The 17414-nt window shown below is 49.2% G+C and overlaps 1 protein-coding gene across 1 annotated transcript in view; it reads right to left on the bottom strand.

Moving 5' to 3' along the window:
- The window catches only part of B4GALNT3 (beta-1,4-N-acetyl-galactosaminyltransferase 3), a 59017-nt gene that overhangs the window by 11568 nt on the left and 30035 nt on the right, over positions 1-17414 (bottom strand). Inside the window, exons 3-8 of the mRNA XM_058805182.1 lie at positions 10349-10452; positions 9605-9682; positions 2495-2590; positions 1900-1990; positions 933-1033; positions 452-519 (exon numbers count right to left, since the gene is read on the bottom strand). Coding sequence (XP_058661165.1) covers positions 452-519; positions 933-1033; positions 1900-1990; positions 2495-2590; positions 9605-9682; positions 10349-10452 — 538 coding nt within the window. The remainder of the gene's footprint in view (positions 1-451; positions 520-932; positions 1034-1899; positions 1991-2494; positions 2591-9604; positions 9683-10348; positions 10453-17414) is intronic.

Consider the following 17414-nt stretch of genomic DNA (forward strand, 5'->3'; position numbering starts at 1 on the left):
CAATGAGTGCAGAGCAACCACACCCCTGAAACAACCTAATTCTCAGGGTAGGCGGGGTTAGTGCTGCCAAGAAAATTTAGATCCTGCCAGTGAGATAGGCAGCTTCACCTATGCACCTGGAGCAATCCAGAGCAATTCCCAGTTAATTCTGAATAATTCCCTCTCAGTGTGGCCTGCTGGGTTTTGGCCTCTAGGAAACTTGGAGACAGGAAGCTTGGGATACAGTTCATATAGGGGAGCCTGGATGTGCTGGTGGTTGATTGCTGCAGGGAAGAAAAACTCAGTGTTGCATTCCTGCAGTAAATCAGCCAGGCTTTGGCAATACCCCAGAGTAATCCCTTTCTCTGTATTGCGAAACTCCTCAGGGCAAGCCTGAGTGCTTTTCCCTTATCCTTGTGATTTCCTGGTCATGTGTAGAGCTGGCTGGGACTGGGGGACTTTGCTCACTCACCTCACCATGTTTGACTTCTGGCTGTGAAATTTCCCAAACTCTCCTGGTGCCGTCCACTCCTTCCCTGTCTGTGAAGAGATGGAAGATGGCTCTAGTTAATACGAGTTTCTTCCCTTGTTACTGCACTGACAATGATAAAAAAGGAAAATTTAACTCCCTCTTCCCTCCAATTCCTCAAAAAAGGAAAATTTAACTCCCTCTTCCCTCCAATTCCTCCTGGTAAGTCATCTGTGAAATTCATCACCTGTGGACAGATTTAAGTCCCCTAATTGTGAACAAGGGACTCCCAATAGCACTACCAAGAGGTAAATGGCTTAAGGTATCACATGTCATACCCCATCTGGCATCTGTGCTGATGCTGTCTGTGGTTGGGCAGGGAAAGAAACCCGGGTAGTCCAAGGAAGCAGCAAGTCAGGAAGGTCTCTGTTCCCACAGGAACATGAAAGCCTCGAGGGGAGAAGCCATGCAGCAGGCACTGTACCTTGCCTACGCTGGCCAGCAGCTGCACACCAGAGGGCTTTTCATCTGCACTCAGCCAGAACTCAGCGTTGTCATCTGCAGCAATGGCAAACTGAAACTCCCCTGTCGAGAGATGCAGGGAGTAAGTAGGGCTTTGGGGTAAGGGCTTGTGCACAGAACAGATCCTGCTCCTCTAAAATGCTCTCTTTACCCTTTTTCCTGGTGAGACCATCCTTCCCTTTTGATATTATCACCTTCCTGCCTTTGAACATCTCTGTTAACTCTGCTGTGACTGAAAACAAACTTCACAGATGTCACTGGTTCAGTGTCCCCCCCGCACTGGCTTCACCTGACATCTAACTTGGAAAGATAAGAAATCTATGCAAAGCCTCCCCTGACATCCCTTCTGCTTCCAGAGCAAAGTTTTGTGTGAGATGCAGTGTTTGGGTGGAGGAATGAGCCACAGAGGGAGACAGAGGTGTCTGAGGTTCACCCTTTGTCCAGGGTCACAGGGATGGCAGCTGCAGGCCAGTGACAGAGGCTGATGCCAGCAGGCTGCTCGGGGCAGAGGCATGCAGCTGGGGGACACAGATGTCACTGCTGTCAGATGGCATTCATGGCAGCAGAAGGGACATCACTGATGTCACGGACAGTCCTGGCCATGCCAGGGAGGGAGGCAAAGCTCAGGGATTGTTCATGGCCATATACCCACCATGGGCTGTGCATTCACAACAGCATTGTTATTTATCAACATTCCTATCTGCTTTCTCCTTTATCAACACTTCCCATCTGCTTTCTCCTGTGCTTCTCCTACCAGGGAGAGGCAGACGTGCTTCCAGCCACACCACAGCCATGGCCAGTCACACACATCACCCACACAAAGGACCTGGTGTTGGAATTGCCAGGGTGAGGGCACCAGTGGTTCAGCACCAGGAGGGAAGGCAGGGGAAGGTGACAAGAGACACAGTGAAGGAACTCAGAGCCCTCACCATCAGTGAAAGGATGCAGGTAACCAAATATCCGGAGACCATAGTTGGTCCATTTTGGGGACACGGCCAACTTCTTCAGCATAGTTCTTGTCTGAAATGGAAGAAGAAAAAATTAATAGAAATAATTTTAGATGTGATAGGAAGAAGGGAAGAATCAAAAACCCTGGGACAGGTGGGCAGAGGGTTTTCTCTGAGAGGAGGATGGAGGCAGAGTGAAAGAGCCAACCAAGTAAGAAATGAGATGGAGCAGGTGCTGCTGAGAAGGGGATGCACTGAGATGGTGGGGACAGGACATGGCATGGAAGCCAATTGGAAGGAGAACACCAAATACAGGGCTCCTTCACCTGTGTCTGAGCCCTGGCAGGCCAGCAGGTGTGAAATGACCCTCCCCAGTGCAGCAGAAGGGCTGCTACCCTTGAACCCTTCTGCTCCCTCAGCAGGAAGACAGAGGAGGTGGGTGAGAGGGAGGTGGTGGATTTTAACAAAAAGCAGGACAGAGAGGGAGGCAGGGGCAGGATGTGAAGGGAACAATGGTGATCCACCTGGGAAGCTGAGCTGGGAAGTGCAGGGCAGTGGATGCCATGGTCTTACTCACGTGAGGGAAGAGAGGGAAGTGCAGGTTTCTCCTGAGCTGCTCGATGGAGCTGCCACACCAGTCCTCAAACACATGCAGGTTGGCCTGGCCCTGGAACTAGAAGGCAGAAGTGGCGCACCATGAACTGCTGCACCCAACCCCTGTGTCCCTCCTCTGCTCTGACAGCCTTAGCCACAGCCCCTGGAGTGCTCGGGACAGTGAAGGAAGATTCCTTAGATATGATGCACTGCTCTGCAGGGTCCAGAGCACTGCTGCTCATCTGCTGAAGGTGTGGGGTTGGCACACACACCTGAATGGCACCAGGGAACTGTGCTAATGCTTGGGACACCTCAGTTCCATGGCTGGGCTCTGCTCCATCAAGGAGGTGTTTCACCAGAGGGCTGTGCTCGGAGGCCGTGGTGTGGAACACACAGCAGCTCCCCATGATGTAACATCTGATGTTCTGCAAGAAAGTGTTTTGGACTCCCTCACCATCTCAGGGCTATTTTCCTGACCTGAGGAAGAAGGGACACCCTAGGGAGGGGAGATGCTTCTCAAAGCACATCCTACAGCTAAAGCTGATGGAAGATGGTGGGCACAGGGAGATGGAGGCCCAGCAGAGCAGGGAGCAGCAGCACAGGCAGCTCAGTGGGCAGCACAGCCTCTGAGTGTCTGCAGAGACACAGAAACACTGAGGGAGGTGGGGGTTCCAGCCTGGAGAGCACAGGAGGGTGTGCAGTGTGAGCACAGCTCCCTGCCAGGCAGCCAGCCCCATCAGGACAGGCTGCCACTGTCCAGCTGAGACCTGCAGCACAGCAGGGCTGGGAAAAGCTTGCTGGCCACTGTGGGACTTGAGCAAAACACTCCTGAAAGGACAGATTTATTTCTGTCAGAGCCACTCAGAAGGGACTCACTGCTCCCCAGCAAAGTCCAAGCTTTCTGCCTGCAGCCAGTGGAGCTGGATACTGAAACCTTCCTTGCAGCACTGGCATCCAACAGTGAAGAATAAATAATCTGGAGACGGTACAAGCTACCTTAGATGGCAAAAGGCTGAAGAAAGGATTAGGTTGCCTTGGGACTGGGGAGGTTTTGCTGTGGCTGTCTTGCCTATATAAGGGCTGTGGGAGCAGGGCTGGGGAAACAGCCTGAACAGCACCCAAATGTCTACAGATGGCAGCAAATTCTTAGTTTTTGCTGGGGAGGCTCTAGCAGGCCTGAAGCAGCACAGTGGAGGAGGGTCCAGCCTCTCTGTGCACTTCTGCCAGAGAAACTTCTTCACTGAGTTATTTTTCCCAGGATGGTGGGCTTGGGGTGTGCTTTGAAATAAACTGTGGCTTGAAGGAAGGCTGTGAAGCAGATCTGGCTCCACAGCAGTGATGCTCCTTGTGAGCTGTGGATTTTTAGTTGCGCATGTGAAAACCATTCCTGTGTGCCAGGCAAAGCACATTCACAACCACTGCTGCTCTGGAGTGGTCTCTCATCAGCCCCCTCTCACTGGTGTCCCCACTGCCAGGGCTTGATGGATGTCTGAGAGCTCATGATGCCCCCCACAAACATCTCCTCCTCCTCTGCTGACATCCATCAGCCTGGATTCTGCCCTCCAGACAGGAGGAAAAGCAGCAAGGCAAAGTGGATGGAATTCCTCAGAGCATCGCACAGAATCAGAGTGGAGACAGACAGAGGGCTCAGAGTGATGGAGGCAGCCAAAAGAAACCTGGGGCTCTGCAGGAACTTGTGATACAAATAAATCACTGCAAGCGTGACAAACACTGGACTGGAACTTAATTGCTGTGCAGTCCCGTGCCCCTGGGCCAAATCCAGCTTCACACCCAAGGGTCTTACACTGCTTTTCTCAGCCAAATCAAATAATGACAACTGCTGCTTCTTGTGGAACATGAAGTGAGAGGAACAGGCTGGGCTCCCACAGAGAACCACTGCCAGAAGCTGAGTCCTGTGGAAGTCTGCTGCTAGTCACAAATTATTCTGGTTTTTGGGGATTTTTTTTTTTTTTTTGAGAACTGCTTGCACAGGGCAGGCAGCAGCTCAGAGCTCTATGAAACGTAGCACAACACTCCCACACTGTGGCCAGGCTGGCACTGCAGCTCACTGCTGCCAAAGACAGAGCCCGGGGATGATCTCAAAGCTCAGGACTGCAACGAAGCTGGGCTGGCTTTGACACGGGGCAGCCCAAATGCAAAGCCAGATATTTATGAGGCAAATCCCAAAAGACTGGCTATACTTGCTCAAGTGTTTGCAGAGTAAAACTTGGACCAGTTCCACTGCAATACAAAACTTCACTGCACTTTGGCAGTATTAGGGAGAGGGCAGCCTAATAAAAAATAAGGCAGACAGCACTGTACTAGGTACACCATCAATACTTACAGAGATAATTCCTGAGATTTCTAGCCCCACACTCCTACCACCAATGTCTTCACAAACCCTCCACAGAGGAGATGCTGGCAGGAGTTAATGAGATCACCTTGCTCTCCTGCACTCACAACTACTAGAAGTAATTACTGGTAAATAATAAGTATTTCTTGCATGCGATTTTAAAATATTTTCTAAATCAACAAATTTTCTCCTGAGTAAAGGCAGCTTAACTTAGTTTCTGTTTCCTCTTAAAGGGAAAAAAAGAACACTATTGACAGATAAGTGCTGGCTGCCCAAAGTGCTGCTTTGGGACTGAAAACTGAGCTAGGCTTTAATTTTAGGCCCCCACGAGTCATCAGCGTAGCAGCTGTTTTGAAACTCTATCACCTCTGTCCCTCCAACTCAATTCACAGCTGCCCATTACAGGCAGCTGAGAAATTCTTCTGTTTGCTATATGAGTAAAACATGCAACATGGTGTAAAAATCTCCTGCTTGGGGCTTTTACAGATTGCAGTTATAGAGCAATTCATGTGCACAGAAATGTCAATGGATTTTCTAAAATATGGCTTTTAGAACATAATTCTAAAACATGGTTGCTGCATTTGACTTCCCAGCTTGGCCTATGTTTGACTTCCTACCTGGCCCTGCTTTGCAAAAGGAAATTTAGGACCTGGCAAGCAACAAGTTAAGTTTCCCCTCCTCCCCTTAAAAACATCAAAAATGTTTTTAAGGGGAGAAGGGGAAATCTCCCCTTAAAAACATTGAAAATTCTGGGTAGACTGATTTGGCCAGAACCAGGAACAGAAACCATGAGTCTGAGCATTCAAAGGAGCTGGTTTTATGCAACCTTCCCATTTAGAGGGTTTCTCCTGCCCTTGAGGCTTCTCCAACACCTTTCCCCAGTTGCTTATCACCCTGCTGAAATAGCAGCAGTGCATGATCCCAACTCAGGCACACAACAGGCACAGGTCACACACCAAGGGCACCAGAACAGGGACAGTGAGTGCGCCCTGGAGCACACAGAGCACAGTGTGAGTGTGCCCTGGAGCACACAGAGCAGGGTGAGTGTGCCCTGGAGCACACACAGCACAGTGTGAGTGTGTCCTGGAGCACACAGCACAGTGTGAGTGTGTCCTGGAGCACACAGAGCAGGGTGAGTGTGCCCTGGAACACACAGCACAGTGTGAGTGTGCCCTGGAGCACACAGAGCACAGTGTGAGTGCGCCCTGGAGCACACAGAGCAGGGTGAGTGTGCCCTGGAACACACAGCACAGTGTGAGTGTGCCCTGGAGCACACAGAGCACAGTGTGAGTGTGCCCTGGAGCACACAGAGCAGGGTGAGTGTGCCCTGGAGCACACAGCACAGTGTGAGTGTGTCCTGGAGCACACAGAGCAGGGTGAGTGTGCCCTGGAACACACAGCACAGTGTCAGTGTGCCCTGGAGCACACAGAGCAGGGTGAGTGTGCCCTGCAGCACACAGAGCAGGGTGAGTGTGTCCTGGAGCACAGAGCACAGTGTGAGTGTGCCCTGGAGCACACAGAGCAGGGTGAGTGTGCCCTGGAGCACACACAGCACAGTGTGAGTGTGCCCTGGAGCACACAGAGCAGGGTGAGTGTGCCCTGGAACACACAGCACAGTGTGAGTGTGCCCTGGAGCACACAGCACAGTGTGAGTGTGCCCTGGAGCACACACAGCACAGTGTGAGTGTGCCCTGGAGCACACAGAGCAGGGTGAGTGTGCCCTGGAGCACACAGAGCACCGTGTGAGTGTGCCCTGGAGCACACAGCACAGTGTGAGTGTGCCCTGGAGCACACAGAGCAGGGTGAGTGTGCCCTGGAGCACACAGAGCACAGTGTGAGTGTGCCCTGGAGCACACAGAGCAGGGTGAGTGTGCCCTGGAGCACACACAGCACAGTGTGAGTGTGCCCTGGAGCACACAGAGCAGGGTGAGTGTGCCCTGGAACACACAGCACAGTGTGAGTGTGCCCTGGAGCACACAGCACAGTGTGAGTGTGCCCTGGAGCACACAGCACAGTGTGAGTGTGCCCTGGAGCACACAGAGCAGGGTGAGTGTGTCCTGGAGCACACACAGCACAGTGTGAGTGTGCCCTGGAGCACACACAGCACAGGGTGAGTGTGCCCTGGAGCACACAGCTCCTTGTGCTGAGCAAGGAGCCCAGGTAAGAAAGATCTGTGCAAGCAGCAAAGCTGAGAGAATTGCAGCAGCAGAGACACGACCTCCTGCCCTTTAACTGGAGCAGGATGGAGAGGAGAAGCTTTCCTAATTTAATCCTGGGCAGCTTTGGCATCACAGAGGCAAATCAGCTGCATAGCTGCACGCAGCCCAGGGAATGATAAACAGGGCACAGAGAGGGCTTGAGCCGCAGAAGAAAGGCGACGTTGTGCTGCCAACCAGAAACTCCTGAGGCTGTGAGACTCTTCTGTCTCCTCAGCGTGGCTGGGGCCCCTCCTCCTGCCTGGCCCAGCTCCCCTGGCTGGGTGACACTGAGCAGCCAGCAGCTGGGCTTGGCAGCACGCTCTGCTGTGCTGGGCACTTGTGGGAATCCATCAAGACAAGTTAGCAAGGCAGCCCTGTGTGGATGGGCACGAGAGGACAGGGAAGGGACATCAGCAGAGACAGAGTGAGCAGCAACAGCTTTGTCTTTCAGTCCTCTCAGGAAAGGATGATGCTTTCTCTTGGGGCAGGTCTGGGAGCAGGACAACACCCCAGCACCATCCTTTGGTTTTGTGCAGCACCTGTGCAACTGTACAGGTGTTACCTGTCCTGAACATCCCTCACACCTCCCTGCAGAGAGAAGGCTGCGCAGGCATGAAGAAGGAATGGACATTTTAAATGCACCCCAGCACTGCCCAGACCTTTCTCCTCTCAGAGCTGAGCAGATGCTTTTGCAGAGGTAAATGAGAACAGCCTGGCTAAACCTTTCAGTCATTTTCTGAAAGTTCTGCCCACGCCTACAGCAGTGTCAAATGCAGCTCTGCCCTGATGATAGCCAGGCACGTTTCTGAATCAATGAAACAAAACTCTCCAGCCTGGGCAGGCAGTGTGTGATGCTGGGAGCTGGAAGACTTTGCTCTGGTGCCTGAAGGTGACAGTAAGGGTAACAACCATCATGTGCACAGGCATCTTGAGGAACCAGGAGCAAGGGTGAACCCTCCTTTCCCCCAGGTGCCACAGTAAAACTTCAATTTGGGATTTCCAATGAGCACACTTTCCTATATCATTATCCAAGGCTGAAGACTTAAGCTGCCTATCTCATATCCTGAAACTGAGAGAGGAAAACTGAAACCTGTCCTTTTTTGGCAATGCTGGCTGCCAGCTCACTCTGCAACCCTGTTAATTATTTATGTTTTTCAGGAATATGCCTCTCTATTAAAACAAAGCCCAGCTCCCTGAGCTGTGTGAGGCAACCTGGTGTCCCTCGCCCCAGGAATCAGGCTGCAATTAAGTTATTAGAGATGCTGTGGGAAGGGCACAATGGGATTACAGACCCAGGGTAATTAATTTGGGCAGAGTCACAGAAAAACTTAATCCCCAGGCTGGGAGAAATTTCAGTTGGTGGTTGGGAGGACAGCAAGCAGCTCTGCACAGAGCTGTGCCCATGGATCCCTCTCCAGCTCCTGCAGCTGGCACTGGTGAAGCACTGGCCTCTGTTTGCAGTCAGGGGGACTCTGCTGACCCTCTGGGCACACACAGTGCTGCAGCAAGGGCAGGAAATTTTGCTTTATACAGCAAAAGAGAAAAGTGCCCAGGCCACAAATGCACCTCTAACCTGGCCAAGGCTCACTGCACACCACAGCTGGCCACTCTCCAGATTCATTGCTCTGGGAAATCTCGAGACCCAGGCTCCAGTTGGGACCAGCACTCCAGAGCCCATGCTCTAATGCAGAACAGATCAATGGCCTGATCTGGTTCTGGGCTCTGGAAGGTGGCTGATGCTGCTGCTACTGCCAGGAAAGCCTAGGCCGCAGGCACCTGAACTGCTCCGTGTTGTGGCTGGATGGATACACCCGCCATTACCAGATCGGGAGATCTGAGTGCAGGGCCAGCAGCCTGCTCCCTCTCCCCTGAGGACTCACAGAGGCTCCTTAATTTGTGCAGGTCTCTAATCACCTTGAGGAATTTAGTGAGCTGGCTCCATTAACTGAATGCCCCCTGGCTGGTGTCCCTCTCATTAGAAGCAGGCTGCATTGCTCCCTTATCTGAAGAGGAATGATGAGATAAGGGAACAGGGGAGGAAAGAGTAATTGAGGCATGAAGGAAACAAAGGGAGTGTTTACCCCAGCCTGCAAGGGTCACCAGAGAGGGTCTCTGTTCATGGAAGAGCCACTGAAGTGGAGAAATCTCCACCTGTGACATGCAGAAAACCTTAATCCCCTTTTGGATAGCAAAAGCCAGAGCAAGAGCAGAGTGACACTTCTGCATGTATTTGCTCGTTGAATGATTGGCCCTACACACCCCAGCCCTGAATAAACTTCACTTTTCAGGAAGGTAGAGGGCTGCCTGGAATTGCAGGTGGGTGCTTGGAGCCTTGAGGAGTTGTGGAGACAACAAATTACCTGGAATCCTGACACTCCAGTCTTTCCAGATGATTACTCAGGTCTGTAAGCACCGTTAAGCAGGGAGTGGACTTCTGGTAAAGTGAATTAATTTCCAGGCATACCTCCCTGCCTTTCATTTTTGCTGTACAGGTCTCTAGCCATAACCCCCCTCACCCAAAATGATGGAGAAAGGCACTCACCTCTGGCATCCATGGGACAGGGCTGCCAACAGCTGCATAATTTGATTTATTCCTCCCACCTATTTGCAGCTCTTGGACCTGAAATACAAGCAGAGCAAAGTCAAAATACTCTGAAAAATGGCACAGCACTGACATGTACAAGGTGGTTCTACACAAGCTCTACAAGAGGGTTCAAATCTCCTCACAAGAACATATGAGAAAATAAAACAAGTTTTCAAGCTCCCTTTCCAAAGGACAGACCAGATATCATGGATGTAACAGGGTGAAAATGCTCCCTGTTTCTTTTGACAGCATATTTACATGAGGGAAAAGGATACCAGTATTTTATAACTGCTTGCTAGAGTTAACTTTAGCACAGAGTTAAAACTCAGGTCATTCTCTGGGGGTTTTTTCCCCCATCTATGTTTCAAAAATGTTCAAGCAAAAGCTCTCCCAGCACTGCCTTCACTCAACAGCACTGAGATGGGCTTCACTGGAGAGCAATGAACTCTCTGCAGACCTTTCACTTCTGCTTCTATCTTGCCTTCCTGTGCCACAAGCCCAGCCAGCCTCATCCCCCTGCCGTGGCTTGGGACACCTAAAACACCTTAATTGGCCACAGTGGGGCCATTGTAGGTTCACATTGCTGTGACTCAGCTCAGATTTTGCCTGTGGCAAGCTCTCCTTCCTGTGAGAAGTGAGATTGGTCTCTTGGGGCCAGCATGAGAGAGGAAGGGCTGCCCTTCTGCACGTTCTGCTCCTCACCTGGTGTCCCAGCCTCTGAGGATAGTCCAGCTGAAGGCTTGTGTCCCCACCTGGGGCACTGGGGTCTGACAGAACCTTAGCAAGCTCCCTCCAGCTCTCATATCCTGTGCAGAGGAAACAGAAAGGTGTCAGGGAACAGAAAGGTGTCTTTTTTTCTTAAAAAAAGAAAGTGTAGCAGTCACCAGTATGAACTGGTCTTGCAGGGCTGAGAGACTCTAACAGCCTGGAATGGTCCAGCAGAGATGTGGAGTTGTTTTATGTTGCTCAGAGTTGGCAGACTGGTACAGAGAGAAAAACTGCCTGTATTTTCCTTAAAAGCTCTTCCCTCCTTCTTATTAATGTAATACTTAAATAAAATTCATAGCTCTAAGATTTCATTAATCACCACACAACTAGGAACATTCTTTAAATTACTCAGATAAAAAAAAAAAACAGGCAACAGAAATCAGTTCACCCCTGGAGATTCACAGAGGGAAGACACCAAGAGCAGCAGCATTTTTCCTTTTGTGCAGAGGGGAGAGGTTCTTTGGTTTCATTGTTCCACTCAGCACTTCACTGCCCTGTGGAATAAGCTCAGGACAAAGCATCAGTAACCTGTTTCCACGCTCTGGAAGGGCTGCTGGCCACCAGAGCCAGCCACCCTGGCTACTCCAGCATCCTGGCATGGAGCCTGCCTGCCAGCAAACACAGAAGGCTGGCTGCACACAAGTGCCAATGGCTGACATCTCTTTGACCCTTGGAAAAGAGAAGAAAGGGAGGCAATTCTCTGTGTTGTACAAATATTTACCTAGCATACCAGCCAAGCACAGAGCAGACAAAGGAGCTACGAATGAATCTGGAGGCAGTGATTTCCTTGCTGGGTAATTTGTGCTTTGACAAGCCAATTCTCCAGCATGGTAGGAAATGATTTTCAGAATATAATAGGATCAACACTCCCTTTAGGGAAAGTTCTTGGCACTCCACTTCTGAAAAGATTGGCTTTTCCCTAGGGGTCTCCACAGGACACCCTCGAAGAAGGACCTGGTTTTGCCCCTGCTTTCCTCACTAAAGGGAGGAAACCACAGAAAATTCAGATCTCCTGCAGCTTCCTGCACTCAGAACAGCTCCCAAGGCCAACTGCCCACCAAGGTTTTCTCCACAGCATGTCACAGGATTCAAGGCATGACCCTGCAGGTCCCCACTGCTGTGACAGCTTCAGAGGGGAGGCCTGAGGCCACATCCACTGTCTCAGGAGCACCTGGGCAAGGTGATCTACCACAGGTTCAGCCTGTCCTCAAGCTCTCCCTGAACACTGCTCACTGCCTTGAGCACTCTCTTGATGGCTACTTAAAGTCAAGGCCTAGAAAAAAGCAGAAGTCAAGAGCTAAAATACCTCAGCAAACACTTGAGTGTTGCTAAGAAGGAAGGGCAGAACTATTAGTTTTGATGGTTTTGCTCCAGTCCATCTACAAATCCAATTCTGGCTAAAGAAAAAGAAAAACCATGAAGGCAGAAATCAAAGGCTTGGGAAGAGCCTGTCTCAAAGTCAGGGGAAGATGCTGGGCCAGGCATTGCTACTATCAGCCTGTCAGATGCACGAGACAGCTCCTTGCCTTTCTCTCTTCTGGGCTTCACTTCCCAAAGCATTCCCCATCACTTCTCAAAGCATTTCCCATCACTTCCCAAAGCACACCAGGTGTTTTCCAAGGCTGTTTTTTCACCCCAAACACCTCCAAGGAAGGCAGCACTGATGCAGGCACAGCTTTCCAGAAGTAGCAGCCAGACTTGCTGCCACATACTCCCCCCTCCTTGGCATCAGTCTGATCTCCTTTCTACAAGCAGAGGTCCATCCTTCTTTCCTCTTTTGTACCCCAATGGTCCCAAACCCATGAAGGTGGTTCTTGCTCAGAGGAAAGTGCTCCTTTTGTCTCTGTTGCCATCAGGCTGGCTGGCAGATGCCTGCTGAGGATCCAAATGCCCAGCAGGGCCGAACCTCAGCTGCTCCTCTGGATTCATGATGAGAAGCCCTCAGGACCTGAGCTTCCTACTGGAAATAAGAGGCAGCTGAATACAAAGAAAAGGCAGAGAAGCTGAAGAGGAGGCTGGAACAGATGCTGCGTCCTAGAGCAGAGCCCCTGCAAGAGGCAGCCAGTCTGGAGCCAGTTGCCCACAGCTCCAGTGAGTCGAGTATTAAGAGACAGAAAAGCTGTACCAAGAGAAAATAAGATTGAGATGGTTCGTGCCTAGGGTCTGGTCATGTCTGCCTCTTCTCAGCCATGTTTTTTACTCCTCTTGGGTTAGAAGTCAGCAAAGGAAGCTGCAAGTGGAGATGAAGAGATCTCACCCAGCATTTATGACTCTGCCAGAGAAATGCACTTGAAGCCCAGGTCAAGAGGAAAACGGGGAAAAAAAAAAAAAAAAAAAAAAAAAACCAAAAAAAAAAACCAGAAAGCCACAGCCAGAGATAATAGCCAGCACCACCCAGGGAGCTCTCAGGCCTCACGGCAGAAGTGTGACCAGAGCTGCTGTGTGTGTTCAGAGATTAGATCCACCCAGCCACTGCCATGCCCCCGGCCCCAGACTGCACTCCACATTTCAATCAGCCTGTGAAGACACCTGGCAGTGGTGCAAGAGGAAATCCCAGACCCACTCAGGTGATCAACTTCCCCTCTGAAAGATGAGATTTGATTAGTCTGCTGTTGTTACTGCTGCTTACATAGCTGCAAATGCTATTAACACCCCCATTGTAGCCAGCCCTTTTATAGCCCTGCTAAATGATTTCACTCAGCAGCCTCAGGAAAGAGCAGGTCTAAAGGCTGTTTTGCACAAAAGCATTTTTCTTCTTATGAGACCCTTCTCCTCTTCTTTTTGTTGCAAGGACAGGGCAAGAAAGAAACTGGCAGGAATGAAGCAGGGTGTTGTTCTTCATTACCCCCAGCATCCACAGACCCCTCACTATGGATTGATGCTTTAACCCTCACGAGGATGGTCTTATTTCTCCTCTTATTCTGGTTGAATATATTCAACTTACTGTTACTCCATGGGAATTTAGCATCATTTAAGGTCTTTCCCAGGGTTCCTCCTGGCTGAACAGGAATGCAGGTGCAATAGCCATAGGTGCCTTGCAAACATACTAGTCAAAAAGATGGTGGTGAAGGTTGCTTGAAATTGAATACAAGAAGATGTTGAGAGAGTTTGACATGCATTTCACACAGCAGAGCAAACACTACTGCTGGTGCCACTCTGCAGAGGAAGCAATGCCCCTCTCCTGGCCTACCACACACACCAACACAGCCCCACAACACCAAAAACCATGAGGATGAGGAGGAATCTGACCTTCCACAAACAGAGATGTGGGTGAAGGATACAGTGAAAAGAGACAGCCAACAGTTTCTGGACAGGTGGCTGAATTAGGTCAAGTCATGCATCACAGATGGGGTCAGAGAAACTACCAAAAAACCCCAATTCAAGGGTAGGGCCAGGCCAAGGGAGTATCTGGATACTTATTTAGGTCAGTTAAAAGGATAGACAGAAAAGAGTGAACTTCTTGTCCTCAGGTCAAGATTGGAACATCACTCCTGCAGTTAAAAGGATTCAAGGAGCATGAAACCCAATTGTTACCCCTGCAAACTGTTCCATTTCTGGTTAGTGCAGAACCCACAAATAAGATTGCTGACCTCCTCCAGGGACAAAGCTCAGGTTAGGAACCTTGTGTGCAGAAATAAATTACTCCATTCTTCCTCCAGGTACAACTCTGATTCACTGCCATGTGAATGGCTTTGCAAACGGACAATGAGCTGCAGAACATTAAAGGTACCTGAAGTATGATGGAGGAAAAGGCAGAGCACTGCACTTGGGAAGGAGAGGAAAATCAGCAGACATTAACTGCCTAATGCAGTCTCACTACCAGACTCACCCACAAATAATACCTTGCTGCTGCTCCCCTCTAGGTATAGGAAACATATTTTATGCAGCAAGTGATGAGGAGCTGATAAACAGTGGCTGGAGCAGTAACTGGTTTCACAGAAAATGCAATTAAAATGTTGCTTCCGTCATTAAAATTTTCCACTGCTCTAGTTAAATCATTAAAACCAGCCATGTCACACAATTATTTAGCAAATATTAACTGCTGTCTGAAAGCTCAGTGAGGATATGACACATGGAGATGCAGTGCTGGATTTGAGTGAGAAACACCATCACGTAGCAAAATTACAGGGCTGAGCTCTGTCAGCTCCAGAAATGCCTCTGTTTCCACATAGAATGTACTAGAGCAAAACTCCTGCAAACTCTTGCTCGTCTGCACGCTCCACACTGAAGGCACAGGAGGTTCAGGAGCTCATGTGAGCATGGAAGGGTGCCCACCACAGCTCTGGCCGTGCAGTCACTGCCCCTGCCCCAGGTGACTCTGCCCACAGGAGCCCTGGGTCCCCTCCTGCCCATCCTCATCTCTTCAACCACACAACTGAATCTCCCCTCTCCCCCCACTGAGGGGTCCTGAAGGATTAGATTAGGGAAGGGGGAAGAGCAGAGCTCTCTGTATTTCAGGGGAAAGAGGAAACATTGGTTCAAATGAAGACTGAGCAGAAGAGCCCCTACTGCTGCATTCAGTAGCATAAGATGAAAGCCCATGATTTTAGCACTGCTAACTTCTGCAGCACAGCAGGGAGAAATGCTGGCTAGCCTGTTACCCTCTTGAGGCATTCCATGGGCCACCTTAAACCACATAAAACAAATATAGAAGCTTTTAAATAATAAAATGTATTTTAAACATTATGGCCATAATAGCTGTGCAGTTAAAATCCTTAACTGCTGGCAAGTTGCACTGTTTAATTTACAGAACATGGCAATTGTGCTGCAATTATGGTGTGCTTGTCCCTGAGACATTGTGCTGCACAAAGGCTGCCTCTGTGCCTGCCTCTTTGCACAATATTGCCATCAAAAGCAGTCTCTCTGCTTTTACAGTCTTCAGGCACAGCTACAGAACTCTCTAAAAAGCTACAGAGTTCTCAAAAAAGCTATAGAGTTCTCAAACAGCCAGTCAAAGAGGGCTGATTCCAGCCATGCCAAGAACAAAGGTATTTGAGTAGTTCCCATCATGGAATCACACTTACCAAGCCAGCCTTTTGCCAGACATTGTCTTCAAAATATAGGATTTGCATCAAAACATTTACTGGTGTGAGATTTGCCTTTGCTCAAAATTCAGTACTTGGAGCACTTGGAAAAACCAGCAGGTTGTGAGAGGAACACAGAGTCAGGTGTTTTGTATGCCAGGCTAGATTTTGATTTTCTTACTCCCGCTTCTAAAGTAAAAGTAATTTGCTACTTTGATGGTGAGCTGCAACATTAGGCATTATTTTTGTTTCAAAAATGCCGTTAATCCTGAAATTTCTACCAACTCGCTCCCAGTGAGCACATCCTAAACGTGGCTCACACACTGTCTGCCTTATTTTGTTTTTCATACAAATAATAGTAGCAACTTGAAAAAATTCCTACCTAAACCTCAAGGTGACTGGCATTAAAAGCAGATGTTCCAGCTGTTTTTGATCACTGCAAGTGGTATTCCTGGCACTCTCTCCCACCATTTGGTGAAGCTGTGCCCTTAGAGACAGGAGAGGCAACAAAGGCCTGTTCATTGAGTTAATAAGCTATTTAAAGCTGAAGTTTGCCTTTTCATTTATCAGTACCTCAGTGCAACACAGCACAGGCACTGCACTTGTGCACAGTCCCTGCCTTCTCTAATTCCTACCTACTGCATCATCATCATCATCAGTGAGGACTGATTCTGCAAAGAGACAGCTGTTTCTAAATGCTTTCTACCACCAACAGATCTGCTGCTTTGAATAAAGCTGCAGAATAAATGCAATTAATAAGAAGTAGCTGAATAAATGCAATTAATAAGAAGTAAATACATAGGCAGCTTCCCTCCCCTGAGCACGGGGAGGTACCTACAAAAATCAAGAAAGAAAATGGCAATTTTATGCTCAGCAGTCCTTGCCATCTGTTTTTCTTTCTGCAACAGGACTGTGCCCAAGAGAGCTCAACAAGATCATCCACAAAGCTTTAGAAAGCTTTGGTAATTGCATTTTTCTCAAGTGATCCAAACACTGCAGCAACAGACTGCCCAAAGAGCTTCCCAAGACTTCTTTTCTTTCTTTTTTTTTAAATACAGGAGCTGTCTAGGATGGGAAACTGAACATCAACTGAGCAACAGACCTTCAAGCCAACATTTGTTACTGCTTTACCAAACACAGCTAATGCATTGGTTTTCATCTTGGGTGAGGATTTTCCTGAAGACTCAATACCTTGCTACTTCCACACAGATGCAGCATTCCCAAAATACCTTCTTGTAGCTTGGTCTTCAGTCAAGTTCTGTGGGACTTTGTGCTGTAGAAAATGCCACTCACTGCCTCCATAAGAAAAACCCCCACACTTTACTGACATCTCTACTTGCCATTCCTATTTGCTATTTTGCTCAAAGCTGCTGTAACCAATTTTTTTCCCTGAATTCACCTCAAAAGCAGTAACTCACTAATGCTGAAATCATTATTTCCATGGTCTCTGTGAGCATTACAACAAAATTACCACCCTACAGTTTCAGTGGGGACAGGAGGCAGACTATGGACATGACTATGGGCAGAGGAAAATAAAGAAGGGGCTGGACAAATATCTGCCAGAAATGGTGCAGGTAGGGTTGACCTGACCTCAAGGCAAGGAGGTGAGCTAAACCAACACTCCTGCAGGCCACCCTGAAAATATGATTGGTTTAAATGACTTTGTGCCTAAATTTGTTTAAATGACTTTAAATTGAGGACAGCAGAACGACTGTTCTGCCCATGGCTCTGCACAGGACATCCTGCTCTGACATCAAACAAAGCCCTGGAGACAGAGGCACCTCTGACTGTGGGACAACACAAAAGCTCTCCAACAGCTCTGCTGAGGAGGGACCAGCAGCACACGTCCTGATAAACATCAAACCCACAGGGATAGAACAAGTCTCCAATATAACAAAGAGGAATTGAGTGCAGTGATTGGGGCACTGCTCTGGTGCTGCTCCCTGGGTATGTCACATTGGAAACGATCTGATAAT

Source organism: Ammospiza caudacuta, chromosome 5 (assembly GCF_027887145.1).
Source record: "Ammospiza caudacuta isolate bAmmCau1 chromosome 5, bAmmCau1.pri, whole genome shotgun sequence".
NCBI lineage: Eukaryota > Metazoa > Chordata > Aves > Passeriformes > Passerellidae > Ammospiza > Ammospiza caudacuta.